General features: G+C 38.3%; 1 protein-coding gene and 1 long non-coding RNA gene across 2 annotated transcripts; both read right to left on the bottom strand.

Annotated features, from left to right (window-relative positions):
- Nucleotides 1–564: 564 nt before the first annotated feature.
- On the bottom strand, nt 565–3,328 carry LOC145550193 (uncharacterized). The gene is made up of 2 exons (XR_014086081.1): nt 2,412–3,328; nt 565–932 (listed from the first exon to the last, which is right to left on the bottom strand). It is a non-coding gene; the product is annotated as an uncharacterized LOC145550193 (long non-coding RNA).
- Nucleotides 3,329–9,044: 5,716 nt separating this feature from the next.
- Nucleotides 9,045–17,150, bottom strand: LOC103459634 (NXPE family member 3-like). Its single transcript, XM_017302682.2, has 7 exons — nt 16,169–17,150; nt 15,451–15,912; nt 13,494–13,789; nt 13,151–13,221; nt 12,618–12,650; nt 12,315–12,503; nt 9,045–12,233 (listed from the first exon to the last, which is right to left on the bottom strand). Exons 1-7 carry the CDS (start codon nt 16,430–16,432, stop codon nt 11,659–11,661), a joined length of 1,890 nt encoding a protein of 629 aa, XP_017158171.2. The 5' UTR covers nt 16,433–17,150; the 3' UTR covers nt 9,045–11,658.
- Nucleotides 17,151–22,132: the final 4,982 nt, after the last annotated feature.

Genomic DNA, 22,132 nt, shown 5'->3' with positions numbered 1-22,132 from the left:
TCAAATAAAACAGGCATATGGTCTGAAAATAATGAGTCACCAATCACTAAATTACAAACTGGTAGACCATAAGATAAAACCAGATCAAGACTGTGACCATGTTCGTGGATAGCACCAGTCAGACTGCACAAAATTAAAAGAATCGGTTACATTAAGAAATGACTGAGCCATAGGTGAAGTAGGACGACAGACAAGAATATTAAAATCACCAACAATGAGAACTCGGTCATACCTTGGCATAATATCAGCCAGGAAATCAGAAAAGTCATTTATAAAGTTTTTGTTGTACTTCGGTGGCCGATAGACCGCCGCACACAGCACAGTGAGAGAGCTGCCGAGTTCAAATAGGCTGATCTCAAAGCTACTAAACGAGGCCAGAGGCAACTGTTTACAAGTAAAACTGCTTTTAAAAACAGTCACTATACCTCCACCGGACCCTGACATCCTTGGAGCATTAAAATAGCCGCAGTACCGCGGTACAAGTTCATTAAAAATGCTGGAGTCACCAAACCACTTGTCCATGATTCTGTTAATAAAACATCCAATCAATAAGAGGAAAAGAAATCCCTAATGACCAAAGTTTTATTTGTCAGCGACCTGGCATTTACCAAACTGATCCTGGCAGAAATCGGTGGGTCTACACCATCAGGTGGCATCCGGTGCTCCCGGCAAAGAGGCCGCAGGTTGCTAGGATTCACCCTGCGTCTACAGGGCCGAGGAGCGCAGGGACCTGTGGTAGTGCCTGTGGTCATTGGGACCCTCGTGGCAGTCATCCCCAAACTGGAGCAGTGGCTAAAACAGATCCCAGGAACAGCATCAGACATCTCAGTCCAGAAATGTCAGGTTCTAGGCACAGCCAAGATACTGCGCAGAACCCTCGAGCTCCCAGGCCTCTGGTAGACGACCCGAGCTCAGAGGATGAAAGAGTCCACCTGCGGAAGGGTGAGAAGGGAATTTATATAAATATGAATAAAATATACACATTGTCTGAGTATCTCCAAGTAGGTTTGATTTTAACTAGCGTTTCACCTAGCAGTAAACTACATTATTTTTTTCTTATGTGCACAACTATCAAACGTTTCCCAAATACAATGTGACCCCAACACTGAAACTGTGAGTTTCTGTAACAGTATATGTTGAGTAACTGAGGGAAATGACATAAACATACAATATTTAGGGCTCTCTAACAAGCACCATGATGTGCAGAAGTGCTTACATCCCATAACTATTTAGCATTTGCAATGCTGCAGCCACAAATTCCAAGATATTTTACAACAAAGATGATTACTTCAGATCAACACAAAGTGCTGCATAACTGTAAAGTGTAAGGAAAATAATTTGCAAACTTTCTACCTTTCTGATAACATTTTAAAACTTAGAAATCTGACTCGTTATCAAATTTCTGGGCCTTGTCAGAGAACTTAGGAACAGGAAATTTAACAAGGCAAGTGATATCAGATCTGAACCTGTCCGAACAATATCAGATGATACATTGGATGCTCACAGAAAGGAACATTTTAAGTCTGCTTTTAAAGCAGGTGTTTCTGTTTTTTAATAGAATTCCTTTAACTCAAGAATTAAAGCCAGTTCTAGGAGTTTAAGATAAATTGTGTTTTTTTCTCATTTCTGCCTTTGCAATGATTCAGCTTAAACATCTCTTTTTGTAAATATTTCTGTCTTTGTTCTGTAGCCTATACTTGGTATCACAAAACATTAGGCAATATCAAGATCGAATAATGGTAATATTAGCCTAAATGCAGCCAGTGGCATGTGGGCTATAACTAGCATGTTGTCTTACATTGACTTCCTCCATTCAGTGTGCTAAACATGGTTAATAAATAAACAAAATAGCTAAAAAGCTTATTTTAGGAAAAAGCCTGCTTTTAATTTGGGCAATAGTAACATTAGAAATGTTTGTGCTCTGCTTTTTGTTCACTTCTTGTCACTTGGTTACCAGTAAACACACTCATCTCTTAGCAACAGATTAGCAACAAAAAATTGTTATTGTTCAAAAAACATAGGATTTCTTCTGCTTTCTCTCAGACGTTTACTTTATGGAACTTTGTGGAACTTGGTTACCAGAAAACGCGATCATCTCTTAGCAACAGATTAACAGCGTAGCAACAAAAAATTCTTATTGATAAAAAAATATAATGTTTCTCCCGCTCTTTTGAAATACCACTTATTTTACACTAACAAGAATTGTGCAGTTGGTCAATTTTGCAGAAAAGTAATTTTTTGTTGTCATTAATGGCAAATAGGCTATATTAAACACACATTCAACACAAAAGTAAAAATCTCGATTTATACTTCGTGGCAGTTCGTTACCAGAAAAACCCCCGTTTATCTCTTAAAATCAAATTAATAACAAGTAGTTTATAAAACAAAAGCTCCTTTGAAATAACGCTTACCTGATTAGATACAAGACATTTACCGTTGGCAAATTACGCTAAAGTAAATATCTGAAGTTCACTTCGTGGCTCTTGGTTACCAGTAAACACACTCATCTCTTAGCAACAGATAAGCAACAAAAAATTGTTATTGTTCAAAAAACATAGGATTTCTTCTGCTATCTCTCAGACGTTTACTTTATGGAACTTTGTGGAACTTGGTTACCAGAAAACGCGATCATCTCTAAGCAACAGATTAACAGCGTAGCAACAAAAAATTCTTATTGATAAAAAAATATAATGTTTCTCCCGCACTTTTGAAATACCACTTATTTTACACTAACAAGAATTGTGCAGTTGGTCAATTTTGCAGAAAAGTAATTTTTTTTGTCATTAATGGCAAATAGGCTATATTAAACACACATTCAACACAAAAGTAAAAATTTCGATTTATACTTCGTGGCAGTTCGTTACCAGAAAAACCCCCGTTTATCTCTTAAAATCAAATTAATAACAAGTAGTTTATAAAACAAAAGCTCCTTTGAAATAACGCTTACCTGATTAGATACAAGACATTTACCGTTGGCAAATTACGCTAAAGTAAATATCTGAAGTTCACTTCGTGGCTCTTGGTTACCAGTAAACACGCTCATCTCTTAGCAACAGATTAGCCTGGGAGAGCGGCGCGCGTGATCCGCACCGAGTTGCAAAGATCCAGAGATGCACGAGGCGCTGCGACACGCTGCGCATGCGGCGGCGTCAGCTCGTGCCGCTGCGTGTCCCCTTCAACGCGCACAATGAACCGAGCTACGTGCTCATGATTAATTAAAACAAATTCAATAATTTCCATTGGCATGATTTATCACTTCTCTTTTTATTTCTCTTTCTTTCTACAAAAAACTGTATGATAAAAGCTTTCAGGTTGGTGCTTTGGTCTCAGCTAAAGCTTTTTTGAAGGAAATTTTTATTTACAAAGACTTCAAAATTCATTTTATTTTTGTCATTTTGTTTATTTATTTTGGATATTTGAGATGCCTTACAGTTGCAGTGTTAAATGTTCATTCTAATTTGAAGTTTACTGATCTTTCAGATTGTGTTCTTGCATTATAGTTTTCCCATTAACATTTATTACTTAAAAATGGTCCAAAAATAATATTGTTTATCAAAAATCAAAATTTGTTATTGTGACAGGTCAACACACATATGATTTATAGTGGAGTTAGTTTATTGCCATGGATGGCATAGTTACTTTGAAAGAGTAATTTGATCACTCAATGAAAAATTCATCCATCAGCTAGAAAATGTGCATCTCTTTTCCCTCCATCGTTTACGTTTGTGTTGCTGGTGTTACATATGAAACGTGTCTCCCCAAGGAAAAAGAAGCAACAATATGTGTTTTCTAAAAATAATCACAAATACTTAACTTGGATACGTAATTTAAATCTGATTATTGGATTGTAAATAGTTAGATTATGGATTACAAGGGGTCAGATTAGAGTAACACATTGATAACACCATTGTTTGACATTTTTGCTCAAGCTATTTACGGATCTTTCAAGTTTCCGATATGTGTCCCCCCCCCCAATGATAAACTTGTTCCTACGCCCTTGGTCACTTGGAAGGAAAGCTTAAAGAAAGGTAAGCTCCGTGGACGTGATGCTAGCAAAGCTAGCTGTACTGACTGATGTTGCATCTGCGATGAGAAAAAGTTGTCACTCATGCGCTGAATTATTGTGTGAAGATGTTGACTGAGGTGTCGCATATATGGGACAACGCTGGTACCAAAGTCTGCATTGATATGACATTCAGGAACGGTCCGACTCTTCTGGATGGATCTTTACCGATTAAATTTATTTCAGCTCTAAGTATTTAATATCTAGGTGTTTTATGGGAATGTGGATCTTTCAGATCAATTTGAGAAGCAATTTTGATAGGTAAAACTAAATTTTTTGTGTCACGTAGCGCGAGGTGCTGGTCTTGACTTGGTCTTCTTGGGTAGGTCGTCTTGACTACAATTCTGCTATGTGACTCCTTAGTTCCATGTCCTCTCCCACCCACCTTCTTTCCATCCCCTTTCTGTTGGATTTCTTTCAAAATAAAAGCCACCAGTGGCAAAAAAAAGTGAAGTTCATGCTATGTTAGGACAGGAGACAAGATGTTTCCATCCCTGAAATTATGATGCATAGAATCACATATCTAAGTCTAAACTATGTCACACAGAGTAAACATAATAAAAACATGCTTTATCTGTGACATTGTTCATTAAATGGCACATTTCTAATGTATTAAAATTAAATACGATCGGTACACTTAATGATATTAGCGATTAGGTAATCCATTCAGCAAGTACTTTTACTTTTAATACTTAAGTGTTTTTAAAAGCCAGTACTTTTTTACTTTTACTTAAGTACAAATGTTAATGTGGTAGCTTTACTTTTACTTGAGTACATTTTTGTCTGTGTATTTGTACTTTTACTTAAGTACATTTTTTGAGTACTTTCTCCACCACTGCCTGCGCCTTACTTTTGCGTTCCCTGGTTGGTTCATGTGGCAAAACTGAACCCTGAAACTCTTTCTGCTTTTATAAAGGTTTTTCTGTCATGATCTGTGTTTCTGTGTGTTTATTTTTGAGCTTTTTCTGTGTGATCCTGTTCCCTGTGAGTCCTGTCTCTGCGTCTTCTGTAACAACCCCCTCAAACCTCACTTAAAAGGTTTGTCTGAGTTTGTTACATGAGTGTTATTATCTGGTTTGTGACAACTGGAGTTTTATTCATATTTTTTCTCAGGATAAAACAGGTCAGACGTGGGTTTTTGTTCTTACTCTAAAACTTGTGGGAAAGAAAGAAATAAAAAGTTCTACTCACTGGACAATACTGCCATCTGCTGGCAGTTTTGGTGTGGAGTCCTTTGTGTTGGTCATTTTGTTTAATGAAGAATCAATTTTCATGTACAGTTGCTGCTACTTATTTGTCCACTAATCAATATTATACAAACAAACATAAAAATCCAGGTAAATGATTTTCAAAACAGTTTCTGCACCATGTAACTTAAAGATTACCTATACTAGAGTGTTACTTTTTACAAAACAGAGAAATATCTGCAAATTTATTACATTTATTACAAGTGAACACAATCAATTTTAAAAAATCCTGTCTTTTAGTTGGCTCTCTGTCTTATGTATTTACAGACACTTTTGTGTTTATATAATGGGAAAAAAAAAGATTTTTAAAATAAAAATTATTGTAAGAGTGCAAAAAGGCTCTGCTGGCTGTAGGTACATTTTTCATTGAGTCCGATCCAACTCTCCAGTTGATGCAGTAATACGTCATGATCAACAGTGTCAAAAACTGCACTTAGGTCCAACAGAACCAGCACTGTGGTTCTTCCACCATCTGTGTTTATAAGGATAAGGTCTAACACTTTGACTAGGCCAGTCTCAGTACTGTGATGAGATCAGAAACCAGACTGTAAGACTTCGAAGCGATCGGTTACAGTTAGGAAGCTACTTTTCAATAACTTTGCTGATGACTGGGAGGTTGGAGGTCGGCCTGTAGTTCTGCTGTATTGATTTTTTTTATCAATGGTTTAAAAAAATGCTGCATTTAAAGCCTGGGGGAAAACAGTTGATGAAAGCGATGAGTATACCATCCGGATCAGATCAGTAGCAACAACAGGCAGGTGTTGTTGCTAGAGGGTGAGGTAGACGCATTGGACCCAAGTTATGGTGAAATTTGTAGTTTTAATTATGACAACGAGGAGTACAGTACGAAATATTGTAGCATGTAGTTTGGATGAGCAACAGCAGAGGTAGTAGCATCTGAGAAGAGTAATACTCATCAGAAGAGGAAAACGGGAAACAGCCATCTGGGACTATTTCAAATAAACGCATGCACTGATATTTTCCAATAATTTTGAAGAATGATTGATTTGAGTAACAAGGCTGTCACAGTTTCAGTTCAGCACTAGATGTCACTAGTGAGCAATGAATGAAGCACCTAATGAACTTTTGGGCAAATCAATGGGCTGGAATGTTTCATTACTTCATGAGGCTTCATTTGGCAATTGCTACGTAACATGAGGTGACGGAGGTGAGGGTGGAGGACCAGTCCAGCAACGAAAGATCCAGGGAATGGAGAACAGTCATTCATGAGAAATGTCTCATCAATAAAGAACACATTTCTACAACTGTATATAGTGAAACGTTGGATAAAGTTGATTTTATAGCATTTGATTAAAGCATTTTGGATGAACTGACTGTTTGCCATGAAGTCTCAAAAACAAGGCTGGACCCATAATACTCAGAGGAAATCATTCAGTTTGAAAAATGGAGATACTGATAATGTTACTAGCGCCCAAGTGTGCAGATTACACTAATTACCATGGAATTTAATAGAATCTTTGGGATTTATGTCAGAATGAAAACCTGCAATACTTTCATCATGTGTTCAAAATGATTTTTCAGGCTCCACAGTTTACACATGAAGAAAATGTTTTTATTAAGATAACATTAGCTACACATTTCACTATATTAATTGTCTCAGATTTTTTTTTGAGTAATGTTAAATGTCAAAAGGAAAATAATGTTGCTCCTATGTCTTCAGCTATGTTGCTGTTGATCGTCATTCGAGCAACCTCTTCAGAAAAACACCACAGTCTTGTCAACTTGATTCTACCGGGCCCCTTGACCCCGTGACCCCTGAAGGACACAATGATAGAGGTCTGTGGAGCAGGGATCAAACCAGCAACCCTGCGGGGCAAACTCCTACTACCGTTGCCACCATCGTGGGTGATACCTGGCAAAATGCATTTCATACATTTATTTTTAACATGTTATTACGATTACTATAATTTTTCTTCTTCTTTTCTTGTGCTCTGTCAGCAGGTGCGCTGGCCCTGCATGCAGACATTGAAGCTGACAGGTAGTGATTTACTGTTTTTATTAACATTGTTGGAACCACAGAACAAGTCTGGCTTGTTTGCCTTTCCCTCTGTTAAAATGTTCTAATCGCTGCAGGCGACTGTAACATGAACAGTAAAATCAAGTTGATAATGGTTTAAAAATCTGAACTCTTGTATTGTTTTCAGTCTACTCCTTCAGTGATTCTTCAGTTTTTATTTTTTAATTCTGTTTGGAAAACTGATGTGATGAACTGTTTGGTTTCATACTTGGCTTTGTGGCAGGAACACTTTGCGCCTCAGAGGGAGGAAGTTTAATTAAAGCATTTCTCAGTAAATGCTTGTGGTTGGTTTGCATATTTAGTTCATGGGTCCCAGGCTGTGAATGTGTTCCTAACCACACACTAATCATAATGAATGATGACATTTTTTTTCTTTTTTCCTATGACCTATATGAGTAGCATAGCAGCTAATTTTTGAATTATATTTCAGTTATTGAACACAAGCTAAAAACAAAATGAGAACTGAACTTGTTATGTACAATCAGGACAAGCAAAAGTTTTTATTTTGTTCATCAAATCAGTTTTATTTTTAAGATTTTCTTCCTCTGAACTTCACATCCACTAACATGGAGCTGAAACCAAATAAAACTTTGACATCTGATCTATGTTAAAGTTCAAGCGTTAATGTGAGGCTGCTTATGATTTGGCAGCTATAATCATAATGTGTTCTTGAGTGTTTTTAAATGAATTATTACAAGCAGTTCTGACCCGGATCTGTTCATATTAAAGGAGAAGAGCAGATCAATTTGAAAACTTTTAATTCTGTACTCTTTTCTTTCTAACAAAGCTTAACTTCATTGTTATTTATTCCTAAATAAATCTTAGACACAATAATCCCCAGTTTTCTAGATGTTTTAAAATGTTTGGAGAGCATTTATTTATATAGTTTTCATAATTTATGATCTACCCGAGTCGTGTTGTATGAACACAGTTTTTTCTTTTTAAGAATCATCACATTGTGTCTGATTCTCATGGCGTTTCTGTCACAAGCAAAAAAGATGTGACAGATTTTTGTGGCCCCACACAGTGTGACCCCACACAGTGTGACCCCACACAGTGTGGCCCCACACAGTGTGACCCCACACTGTCCTGTCTCACTAACAGTGACATGAAAGAACAAGTAAATGGTCAAGAATGTTTTTGATTCGTCCTCCAAAGTTTCCCCAGAACTGCATTCATTTTATGCTACTTTCATCTATGTTGCTCTCTGTTTTCAACAGATTCTATTTGTCAAGTATTTCACACAAATGTGTTATCCTTTACTTTTTTATGTTTATCCATCCATCCATTTTCTTTACACCTTGTCCCTTAGTGGGGTCAGGAGGTGCTGGTGCCCATCTCCAGCTAACGTTCTGGGCGAGAGGTGGGATCACCCTGGACAGGTCACCAGTCTGTCACAGGTCAACACAGAGACACACAGGACAAACAACATAATTCCCAATTTACAGAAGACATTTATTTGAGTAAAGAATTAACAGTTTTCAAATGATGATTTCATTTATTAAGGGAAACTTCTATCCACAGCAGGTTGAGTCAAACGTTTGATGAAGCTTTTGTATCTCCATAAAATCAGGTTTATTATTATTATTATTATTATTATTATTATTATTATTATTATTATTATTATTATTATTATTATTATTATTATTATTATTATTATTAACATTATATAACACAATCAAATCTCATATTCTGTTACCACAGTTTGAGCAGAATAACAAAATCAGAGAGAAAAAAAAGTCAAAGTAAACATTAGAGATACATAGTAGTGATGTCATCACCCACTGCCTCTACTGGTTTTACTTGTCTGTCATTTCCTGCTTCAACAGATGGAGCAAAATGTTGTTGGTTTACTGAACAAAAGAGGAATTTGCTCTGCTATTGTGTCCCATTTTATTGCCTTTCTTTAGCAATATAAAGTCACTGCAGACAGATGCGACTCGTGGCTGATTTAGTTCAGCCTTCAGCCCAGAAGTCATTAGAACATGTTACATTTAATCAATAACATCCCTTGTGCCATGTGAACTCTGGAATGAGCAACTAATGTATGAATATTGAATGAATATTCATGTCCTTTTCATCCATCCATCCATTTTCTGTGCACCCTTGTCCACAGTGGGGTGCCAATTAACCTGACAGTCATGTTTTTGGGCTGTGGGAAGAAGCCGGAGTACCCAGAGAAAACCCAGGCATGCACAGGTTTGTTACTAAACTCCATGCAGAAAGTCAAACCCAGGACCTTCTTAGCAACAATGCTACCAACTACCCCACTGTGCTGCCCCCCCTCATGCCCTTTTGCTTTTGCTACATTGGAGTCTTTTCAAATGTATGATGTCTTGTGTTCAGGTTGATGCCTGGAGGGGGTGAGGAACATCAGTATTTGTTTAATAGCTACTGTACGACAATCTGACATCAGTCGTCATGTTGACTGGTGTCTTTTCAGAGAGCTATGGTGCTCAAGTTGTACATATTAAGGTTTTGTTACCATATAAAGCTGCCATAATCCGCTGGATACACAATAAAAGTTAACACCTGGCACAGGTGTCACAATACTTCAAGCATGACTCACTACAATACACTATTCAACTTACTCCAATGACACCGATGTTGATGAATTTATGTTATTTCAGTGCTGTATTCCACTTATGAGGGGATTACTTGGCCAACATCGACAGCCATGTGTAAACAGTTACGTCTCTGGAAATAATCCCAGGATTGGTAAATATAAAGAGCAGTGGATACATGAAGCAAGGAGGGTTTAGCAGAAAAATGCAAAACAATCTTTGGACAGTCATCCATTTTTGTCAAACATGTCAAATGATGAAGCTCGTTACCATCTGAACTCAAGAAAATAATGCTTTTAATTAATTTTGATTTTAATTTGCACAGGAAAGAAATGCTTGAAAATAAAGTAGGCCTCTGAACACTAACTGTGAAGTCTTCAGTGTAATCTGTGACATTTAATTTTACATGTATGCGTGTATAAGCATGTGTGTGTGCGCGAGGGCGTGGGTGTGTGCGTGTGTGTGCGTGTGTGTGGACCATGGCTGTTTTTGGATTACGGTGTAAAGTGTGAATTGAGTTTTAGTTAGGGTTAGGTATGTAATGGGTTGGGTTAGGCTGTAGAAATAAATGGAAATCAATGGAAAGTTCTCACAATGATAATGAGACAAACGTGTGTGTGTGTGTGTGTGTGTGTGTGTGTGTGTGTGTGTGTGTGCGTGTGTGTGTGTGTGCGTGTGTGTGTGTGTGTGTGTGTGTGTGTGTGCGTGTGTGTGTGTGTGTGGGTGAGCGTGTGTACTTCAGTATTTGCATTGAGTATATTGAGGAAGTGACACAGTTTTCAAGTCATTATTTAAGTTTTGAAGGTTTTTGTAACTGAAGCTTACACAAAACAACAGCTGATCTTAATGTCCAGCAATGCCAACAACGAGGAGGTGTGGCGGATAAGTGAGGTACAGAGTGACGGTCACATAAAACCATCATGCCCCTCCCTCTTTTTTTTTTCTTCTTTCGACCATCTGACTATTGTGAGACGATGTTCATTCACAGGTGTTTACGAGACTTCAGATTGAGGCATAATGCAATGTACTGCTGGGAACTAGGGGAAAGGAAACCAATGTTTTATTCTTTACCTTTTTGCTGTAACACTGGGGGGGAAAAACCCAGTTGGTTGCCAATTAACACAATGTAATCATGAACACTTACTGCTGGCAGGATTAGATTATTTTCATTCTCACAATTCTGATAGGAAATGAGATGGTAGTATCGAAAAAATCATTTAACACATTTTTAAAAAAAATAAATGTTTTTATTAACATTTGAATTTCAATATAAATAAAGAGTTTGTGAGGATTTGTTTTTTTGTGTGGTCCGTCTGCCGTTGATTGCTCCCAGTTGTGTCTTGTGTTCCCTGATTGCCCCTTGTGTATTTAATCCCACCTGTGTTCCCGGCTCCTTGTCGTGTCACATGTCATTGTCTCTGCTGTCGTTTGTCCTCGTTCCCAGTGCTACCAGTGTTGAGTTCCTTGTCTCTTAGTTCAAGTATGCTGCCTGGTTTTCTGTGAGGTCATTCATTAAAATCTTAATTCATTCTACAAACCTGGGTCCACTGCGTCTACCTCACCACCTATTTGTATTTCTGCAAAGTTTTCTTGGAGGCCATTTCATCCCAGCATCAAATTTCCTTTACCTACTTCTGTGTTGCTCATTTTCATTCAATCTTCATAACTGCTGGTTGACATGTCCATAACGTGATATAGATCAAGTGTCCCCAATCACCAGTGGTTACCCAAATACCAGGTCCTTTTCTACAACTTTTTTGTTTCTGTAAAGTTCCCTGCTGGAGAACATATGTGGGATAAAACAACATTTAGCATGTTACTTATTATGGGACGCTGTGGGTGGAGGCTGTGTGGCAGGTGGTGGGCCAAGGTCATCTCCCAGGCATCCACAAATCGGACATTCACCCCTTTAAATATTGTCCTGAGTATTTTGTCACGTTGAATAGAAAACCAGTCACTGTTGGTCAGAGTCTCGTAGAGGGACAGCGCTTTGGGATTCGCGGTCCTAATGATGACCAGTGTACCTGGAGCTCTGGTCAGCAGCCGCTCCACTGCCCTCCGTATGCTCAGCAGGCGCCGGATGTATACCTCAACAGGGAAAGTGCTGAAGTGCGACCAAACTCCAATAACTATAGCCGTGTTTTCACCTCCAACCAAACCATCCAGTTCGTTGGCAATGTATCGTACTTGACTGATCGGCAAGTTACCGAAACGGATGGGAGGAGCATGGCAGCGGAACGTCACCAAGATGTTCTTTGCGTAATTCAAGGCCATAAAAGGTCCTGTCTGCGTTCGACTTTTCAGGTCAAACTTCTTTAGATCTGAAATCGTGAAAAAGAGCAGATTAGACCGTGGCATGGACCAATTTCAGTTGTTATTAGACATTTCTATTGGACGTCTACCTGGTGCTGCTGAGATTAAATATTCAAACCACTGCCTGATGGTGGAGTCTCCATACAGGTGAAGCACCTTGCCACTCAAACACTGGCTAATTGCAGAGTTGTTAGTAAGCTGGTGAACTGTGGTGCCATCTAGTGCTCGCCAAATACCCTGGTAATAATAACCAGCAGGTTGAGCGCTCACACTTCCCCCTAAAGTCAGAGAGAAGGTTAAAAAGATTAGCCAAGAAGAAAATCAAGGCCAAAAACAGTATTTTTAAAGACTGTTTGTGTTATTTTATTTTTACACAATTAGACCAAATTTACCTGATGTGTTTGTGGGAACTGTTTCAATCAGAACTGGAAGAAAATTATTTTGAAAGGTTAGTGATTTCACTATTGTGACGGTAAGGATTTTCATTCCAGCTGAAAAAAATCTATTTTACAGTAGTTATGGTAAATCCATGTTTATGTGTAATTAAGAAAAACATGCATATGTCACTAAGTACGTACAACATCAGTATGTACCCCATGTGCTCTGGTGTACTTCACTCCGCTGGCGGAATCAAACTGGACGTCCTTTGGACACGTCCGCTCAGAGCTACATTTTTACAGCCACCCACATATATTTTTTTTGTCGCACAGTAAGCTGCTTCGTGCAAAACCGTTTTCACATTGGGCTGATAATGTTGAAAGTTGGTGCAAACAGTCAAAAGGTCACACAGCAGTCAGACTGCCACTTGACTGACAGCTGTGTGGTGGCTGGTGAAGCCACCTGGTGGCGAAGGATTGGGGCCGGGCACCGAAATACTTCATCAAACTTGTTTACCCATCAAGACTGGAAAATACAGAAATGTTACCTTTTAGTTTGGGTAAAATAGTGATGTTGGAAGACCCTGATGCTCGAATGAAGACTTTCATATTTACACCCCTGTAGCACAGCACAGAAAATATATTAAACATCTTCGATTCCAATGGATTCTTGAACTGAATATGATGTATTTTAATCCAAGCATGTTTAAGCATGGTGTTAAAGAAAGAAAACCTCTGGAGGATTCAAAGGCATCAGTTTATTTAAGTATTCCTACATCTCTCCCCGTTGCTCATGGTACAATTACCGCCACTTATTTGGTAACCAATTAGTTTTGCATGTCATGTCACGCAAAGTTAAAACAGTTGCGTTAAACCAGATATAAAGCTTACCTTTGAAAGAGATTTTCCTCCATCGGCTTCAGTTTCAGACCAAATCCTCCAAATGAGTGAATGGCTCTGTGTTCACATTCGAGTTTCTTTGGCTTGTAGCAGAACCAGGGCTCGCCGGTGCGGATGTCGGTGAAGTTGCAGAGCTTTTCAGGGGGCGCCTTGAGGCACACGTTACAAGCAGTAGCTTCGGTGACTGAGCCAGAGTGGAAGATGCCTTTTAAAGAAACTCTGCCAGGGTTCTGCTGGGTGATTCTTTCCAGCACAGTGACCGCCTCGCTGGGATGGACCAGAGTCACCTGTTCACGAAAAGTCCAGTCTTGTAAGATTAAGTCCAATCTTGTATTTATCTTTATTTTAGGCACATAGAATATTTTTCTTTACAGAGATATTGTTCTTGCAAATTCACTGCATTTAAATAGCACTATTTATGACAAAATAGAAAAGTTCTCTCTCATATGTGACAATGTTTCCAGACATATTCACTTGTCTCCTCTTCGCACTTAACACAGAGGGTTTAGGTGCAGGTATAACGTCACATAACACTCTCCAGCTATAATAGCTTCTGGAAAATCTTCCTATATCTAGAAGTGTGTTTAAGCCTTTGACTATTCTTCCAGTGGTGCTATATGAGGTTGACAGAGCTTGATTCACAGACTCTGTTCTAATTTGTCTGTCATATTCTTTGCTGGCCAGTTAAGTTCTTTTATCATATTTTCATATTATGGAGTTCCTTAGTGCTTTAATTTGCAGGCATGTTGGAACAAGAAACACCTTTCCCTTTTAGTTTGGTCTCTACAAAGTTGGGAGGATACAACTGTATAAAAGGCTCAAGGAAAAATAATAACCAACAAAAAAAATCCAGCCTCACTCAATATATCTGAACCAAACTTTAGATTTCACACAGGGCAGTCAAGGAAGCGTCATTCTGCTACTAATTACAGACCTGAGACTTATTTGATTTCCAGACAGAAAGGCATGATTGAACACGACTCCACATCTCTGGGTTTTAGCAGCAGGGAGGTTTAAATCCATCCAGAGGTTTTTACTATATTTGATGATGTACAGCTTGGATTCATGAAAAACAATCAAGTCAATTTGTCAGTTGTATGAAGCCTCACACCCTCAGCTGTGTTGCCTGTCTTTTTCAGTGTCTTCCTCTTTGCTATTAAAATGCGCCACTGGAAGCTCAAGCCACTCTTTCGCAGATGTTTGTAGAATCACTCTACATTCCTAGGTGCTGAATTTTACACACTTTTTGGATCATCTGGATTCATTGATTCCAATGGTTTGGCAAAGACCTTTGACAATATTGTATATTATTGCTTTAAAAAAGCAACACTGCATGATTTGTGAAGAAAAGTTGAAGGACGTCATTCTTTTTTTGGTTTTGTTCTTTAGTTTTACATTAAACACATTTGCCTTTCACACACTTGCCTGGCTGCCTTAAGTGAAAGGTTAGGTCTTGTACCGACCTTTCTGGGTACAAGGGTTATTTCTTTCTGGAGTCTTGGGACTGTGTGTTGTTTAAGTGTAACTTCATTTTCTGCATGGAACCTCCCACTGTTCAAATATACGCATGCTAGGTTATTTGTTCTCCCTAAATTCATCTTAGGTACATTATTAATGTATGACCCAGTGGTAGACCAGATGAATACACCTCAGCTCTCGCCCAACAGCCACTGGAGAGTATAAAATGGCACATAGCCCACCAAGTGCAGTCTGCTTTATATGATGGAGAGATACATTTGTCTTCCTCAGGTGCTTCTGTTGTGGTTTATGTCATTTCTTCCTATGTTCATGTTATTCCCTGTGATCCTAACATGTTGTAGGTTGAAAATAAAGTCGCCTAAACATGACATTGTCTGTTTCCTCTTATCACAAATCGTAAAAAAGGTTCATTTAGTTGAGAGTTAGGATATGTTACTGGCTCACTTGTCAAGAAATGTTTTAGTCTCACCTCAACATGCGCACTTCCTTCCCAGAGTAGAGAGAACACAGCAGTGTAAGAGCCATTGTGATGATCCAACACTCGCCCTGCAACGCCTGCAAAAAGAGTCGGGTTGTGCAGCCGAGCAAGCAGAACATCTCCCCCTGATGACTTGGGGCGGCCGTGGAAGTCGGTGATTTGTATCAGAACCTCCAGCTGATCCCCTACTCGCCAACTTCCACCACCATTTCTTGGCAGAATGGTGAAGGTGCTGTGAGCCGGACCACTGGTGTCATTCAGAGAGAAGTTGGATGGTAGAGAAGGTGTTTCAGGCCAGGCGATGGACTCCTTCAGCTGTTCTACCTCCAGAGCGTCCTCTGGTAACACAGAGTGGTAGGAGCAGACGCTGGCTGGCTGAGGAGGCTCAGTGGGACGTTTTAATGTTGTGGTGTTTGGTGTCGGAGCCTGAGTGGTGGGGACGTTCATCTTTAACTAGAGAAAAGTTTAGAAATCAATCCAATTAAATGACGCACAAATCAATATTTAATACAAAATGCAAGGGTGATAATCTTACCCTGATATTATATTTGCTGTCTTTCTCAATCTATTTTATTCATGAGACTAAATCCAATAACTGTACTATATGGATGGACGATGGTTATATGGCCAAACCTTTACTGTATTTTTATCAGTCCAGTATGATGCTTATGCAGATGGAGTAAATATTTTAAAGGTGACAAATACTCACCTCTGATAATCGACAAGTTATGTGATCAGTGATGTTTTCACTGTAAAACATAACCCATAAAACAAGGCAAGCCAAGAACAGGAAGATCCAACTGTACTTCAGAGGAAAACGTTTTCTGGACGTCTGGCCTTCCATGATGAGTGAGGACTTGCCCTGCGTTAAAAGAAAAAAGAAAAAACACTTATGTACTGATAGGAAATTCTTAGTTTTTCTCTTTTTTTGTGGCTTCAGAATAAGCAAAATAAGTTTTTTCTGGGATAACATTTTCCTTCTTTAATAATGCTGTTAGCCCCATTTGTGAGCTAATCAAAATGGGAAACAAAATTCTTACATGTATTCCTAATCTATAACTTCCTTAATCCTCAATTGATCTTTAGTTACAAATCTGAAAAACTGAAAATGTACATTTGAGGCTGTTTTACACATCATAAAGTATAAAGTAACCATGAGAACATGGTTTTAAATCAGCGGTGACCCAGAATAAGCGTTTATGTTTCTCACCACTGATGACAGTCATGATCCTGGTGTGTGGGTGTGAACTTGTGTCTGTGTTACGCTGCACTGAACAGAAGGTTTGTCTGGGAGGGCGTAACTGACTTCCTTGCAGCTCACACACCTGACTGCATTTATCTCCGTCAAACTGCTGGGAGCTTAAGGAACCGTTGGACGATTAGCTTTTGCGGAAGAGTCAACCACCTTGCCTTTCTCCTTGAGTTATCCCTTGGTTATGATTCCTCACTTTGTGCGATGTTAAATTTCTGCGCGCATTTTCGCTTACCTGAACTCAACTTATGCTTAGTGTCCTATGTGCCTCTTAGGTTGAAGTTTATTTTGGCTTCTAAGCCAAACCTGGATTCCTCCAGTCATTCCGTTCCTGACAAATCTTCCCTGGAAGATTTCCCTGGTTTATCCTTGGCAGTTCTCCAGTCCTCAGTATTTGCCCACCTGCTCTCCAAAAACCTGTTCAGACTCTATCTGGATTCCAGGTATCTGCAACACTTTCCGCTGGCATCATTCACATCTACAAAGACTTCTACCCCAACTTCATCACTTTAACATCTGCATTTTCACAATCCACTGCCAGAATCACAATATCTTCTTACTCCTTAAACATAACTCACTCAGTACCTTCTTCTCTTTCTAAAATTCAACTACAACTATATCCCTTGTTCCACTTGACCACTCCTCTGTTCTTCTAAGGTTTTGCCCATCTGTGGGTTTTAAATCTCGTCCAAGATGTAAATCTGTGAATTTCCACGTTTTGTTCCAGGATTCCGGTTGATTCTACATGTGGGTCAGGAAATTAGCCTCAAAGATGGCAGAATCATCGAGCCACTTTGATCCAGCGGGTTCCTCAGTGGAATATTTTTGGGTGTAACGAGGCTCCCTGAGTCTTGATCTCTCTCGTTCAACGGTTAAAATTTTTTAGTTTTATATTTACTTGAAAAAAAACAACAGTTTTTTTTTTTTATGGTAAAAACTTTTACAGCCGAGTCGTGTTTGACACTAAATCAATAAATTTGAATATCATTAGGAAGTTTGTTTATTTCACTAACTTTGTCAAATATGTGTTAATCACACAAAGCTGTATTTTGAACTATTCACTTTCCATCAGTCTTCAGTCTTTATACCAAAAGAGTACCGTAGTCTACCAAGCTACATACAAACATTTTTTTGATTTTTTTATTGTCATTGCGTGACAAGACCAAGAGTAGAATAAAGGAGCTTCTTTGTAGAAAATGGGTGATGCAGGTTTATTTAATTAATTCACGGAGTTAAGGTTCTAATTGACTTTGGAGATTTTTCATATGGTGACACCAAACTGAAAACGGGCTGGACTGGCCATCAGTGTCAGCAGGAATACTTTACAGCAACAGAAGCTCCATTGTTTTTAGAAAACTATTGTGACTAACTCCACTGTGGATAAAGCAGCTTCGTTGTCCATCGCTGTACAGGTTGTTCCAGAAACATGTGGCCGCAAAGGTTCCAGGTGGAACAAACATTATATTAATTGCGTCAAAACTTTTAACTCGTTGAAATTTATGCTGGACCTCGTTGTTTGTCTTGTCATTGATCACTGATCGGTCATTGCTATGTCCTCCATCTCTGAGACAAAACAGATTTATTCAATACATTTGAATATTTTTGGAGACTATTCATCCCATCCCTACGAGAAACACATTACATGAATTTAATTACACACAGGATTTACTTTTGCTAACAAAAATACTGCTTACAACTAAAAAGAACATGACAGTTGAGATAATATGAATATTAATATTACAGTTTCTCTACACATCTGCTCTGTTTCTCCAACAATAGAATTCTAATAACAGCATGAACATCTCAACACAGCGACTCCAGCAGAGACTGTGGATTATGACTACATTTCATTTCCCAGAGAAAAAACACCTCAAGGTAATTATCAGCTAGGACCTATGCCTGCTCCGCTCCCTGTGACATCTTCAGCCAAAAAAAACAAAACCGGTTCCTGCATCATAAAGAACCTCTGCTAAGTTTATGTCTGCCACATACCAGGAAATCAAAGGATCAAAAGGTGCTTGACTTCTGCCAATAACACTTATGATGGACTTGTACACCTTGCGACAGCAATAAATCACTTTTTCACAGTGATTTATAACTTTTATAGTACTACAATTTGTCTTCATATAACGTCAATAGCTCAAGGTCAATAAAGTATAACAGGAACACGCAGCAACTTTTTAAACTGCTAGCAGTTGCTGGATACTTGAGAATTTACTGTGTTAGTCTGGAGATGATCCTTAAAGATTTCAAAGGAAAGATATTTATGCTTGTGGCTGCAACGTGACAATTTATGGAAGAGTTCTAAATGTATGGAAACGTTTGCAGGCCATATATGCTAAATGCAGATTTTTTTTCAAGTGTTTGACACATTAAGATCTTTTTAAGGGCTTTTTTTTATACTGTAAATGAATTTGGCTTGCCATTACATCCATAAATAAAGGACTAAAGATAATAAAGACGTACAAACACAGAAGGCTGGGAGGAGGCAGGTGGAGGGGTGAATACAAAGAAAAATGTGAGCCGAACAGATCGAGGAGAGGAGGAGCAAGAAGACGGATGATGACGGAGAGTAAGAACAAGGTAAAGTGAAAACATTAATAAAAAAAATGTGTTTTACATTTTTTTCATTTTGTATTTCTTGTATTTCTCAGATTTGGTGTCTAATTAGATTACAACTAATAATTGTGAGTGAAAAGTGAGCACTTGTGATCTGCTGGAGTCAGAGAATGTGTTGTTCAGCATCACTTAGCAGCTGCAAGGCTTCTGATTTCTGCTTTAAAAGTTAAAAAATATATTTAAATAAATAAAGCCAATGATTAATGGAGCCTGTTGTGAGCCTGTTGTGTCCAGTCCAATTCAAACACTCAGAATCTCTGTACAAACACAAAGTCCATGTTGTGTGTTTTCTGATGAAGATGTTTCTCTTCAAATTTGAATTCAAATTAAAATTTAGACTCACTCCCATTTGTTAGAAATATATTCTAAATTTAAAACCAGATTTAATCTTAAACAAACTCACATTAAGTGATGAATGTACTGTCCACAAAAATATACTGCCAGGAAGATTGTGTTTATATACGTCCATTTTATCCTGATTAGACATGTATAAGTTATGCATGTGTTCGTATGGAAATAGTGTGTGTGTGTGTGTGTGTGTGTGTGTGTGTGTGTGTGTGTGTGTGTGTGTGTGTGTGGGCGTGCGTGTGTGTGTGTGTGTGTGCGTGTGTGGGCGTGCGTGTGTGTGTGTGCGTGTGTAGGTGTGTGTGTGTGTGTGTGTGTGTGTGTGTGTGTGCGTGCGTGCGTGTGCGTGTGCGTGCGTCTGTGTGCATGTGTGTGTGGGGGTGCACAATCATCGTTCCGTATCCGATTAACTAGTAGAAATAGCGATCATAACTTTATCTTCCTATTGTCAGTAAGTTACCGGTCCAGCCATGTTGTGGATATTCTTCTCTCCCATTGTGTTTGTTTCCTTGTGAGACTTCCCGTCACATCGTTAAACAAATACCTCCAACACGCTTTTTCCACTGGATTGAAGACAATGAAAGATCCCAGCTGGAGATAAAAGTCATGTTTGTCATCTTCTGTGGGTAGTGAGAGAAGAGGTTAGGTGTGTGTGTGTGTGTGTGTGTGTGTGTGTGTGTGTGCGTGCGTGCGTGTGCGTGTGCGTGCGTCTGTGTGCATGTGTGTGTGGGGGTGCACAATCATCGTTCCGTATCCGATTAACTAGTAGAAATAGCGATCATAACTTTATCTTCCTATTGTCAGTAAGTTACACCCCAAAATCTGATGCGAAGCCGAGCTCAAAAAGTGACCCGATTCTGCAACTCGGGGGACTTTATTCACGTTCGCCACGTTGTCCACTAAATGTGTGAACGGCACTGTTGCTTCTTTTAAAGACTGGTTAGAGAAATACATTTTTACAGGAAACACAACCATTAAATTTTAAGTCTTGTTATATTAAATTCAGTTTTGTTAGAAAAGATTTATACCCATTAGAATCGCTTATGCTAAGTCGGAATGATGCTAAATATGAATTTTAATCTTATTTTATTTATTTTCAAAAGGGAAAGAGGAAAAAAAAGTTCTGTGAACTGGATGGATCCTGGAATATTTTAAGTGACTTTTGATTTGACAAACAACTTAACTGCTCTTAAAATGACTCAAGCTGCCACTAGGTGGTAAAAACACATCTTACTGTGTTTTGTTTCCTTCTTTAATTGGGATGAAAGTTTTCAACTGGAGCCACACACACAAAACAACTGGCTTGACAGATTCATTACCACACATTATTATTTTATTTTCTACATTATTCATCTTTGTTTAATAAATGATAACAATATTGTGTATTTTGTGCACTTTGGGTTAATTTTACATTCCTTTAGAAGCTGCTAAATACATGATCATTGTTTTAAACTCGACATGGAGAAGGTGTGGTTTTATTAATCATGAACTAACCTGAAAGGCTTGAATTGTATTTCACCTTATTTGCTCTAGCTCATAGAGATCACAAAATTAAACTATGTAATAAAAAAAAAAAAAAAAAAAAAAAAGCTCAACTGTAAAGACCTGATTAAAAAAAGTTCAGGGACGAAGTGACAACAGACGACATCACAGAGTCTCCACTGCTGTTATTAAATGCTACCTTTTTAGAAATGGAAAAAAGATCAAATATCAGTTTGGATTTTTTTTAACAGAACTGAATATTCAACTGGGTGTCCTAAACTTTTAATGGATTTACAGAGTATTTTTAGTATGGTCGAGAAATGCTACATTTTTCTTTTGTTTGTTTTTTTATGTTGGAGTGCTTTTAGAGTTACTATTTTAGTTATAATCACCATAAAAAAGTCAGATTTTGCTGCTAAAGACTTGCAACCCAATACTTAATACTTAATGGATGCCAGTCCATGAGTCCATGTATTTTTGATTTGCTTTGATGCGTTTTTTTTTATGCAGAATATAATCCAGTCATTCTTGACAATGAGAGGCCGGATTTGTCTGAACCATTTCACTTCGAAGCACGGCGCCATCGCTCTGGTCTTGGCTGTGTGTGTTGTGTGCTTCATGCTCTACAATACGAACATCATTTATGAGATAAGTCCTATATCACCAGAGGTGAGTATTCGTCATTTTTAAAACATTAATTTATCCTCCATCCTTCCAAGCTGGTCAAAATGCTGCTTTTGATTGAGATAAAATTTTGTCAGGTTATTTATTTGTTGACCAAAGCAAAAGTCTTACTCATTTGGGTTAAAAAAAATCATATACTTTGTCCCTACAAAGTGTGAAGTTGCAAAAAAAATAAAAATTCTATAGAAATTGGTTTAATAACAAAAAAAATGTCTTTTAGCATATAAACATCCTGTGGATGCTCACTTTATGCCTCTTAAGAAAGAGCACAACAGAATTAGTGTTCCAGCT

This window comes from Poecilia reticulata, chromosome 23 (genome assembly GCF_904066995.2).
Source record: "Poecilia reticulata chromosome 23, P_reticulata-male-v2, whole genome shotgun sequence".
Taxonomy (NCBI): Eukaryota; Metazoa; Chordata; class Actinopteri; order Cyprinodontiformes; family Poeciliidae; genus Poecilia; species Poecilia reticulata.
The sequence above is the reverse complement of the archived record's forward strand: the minus strand, read 5'-3'. Positions and strand labels throughout refer to the sequence as shown.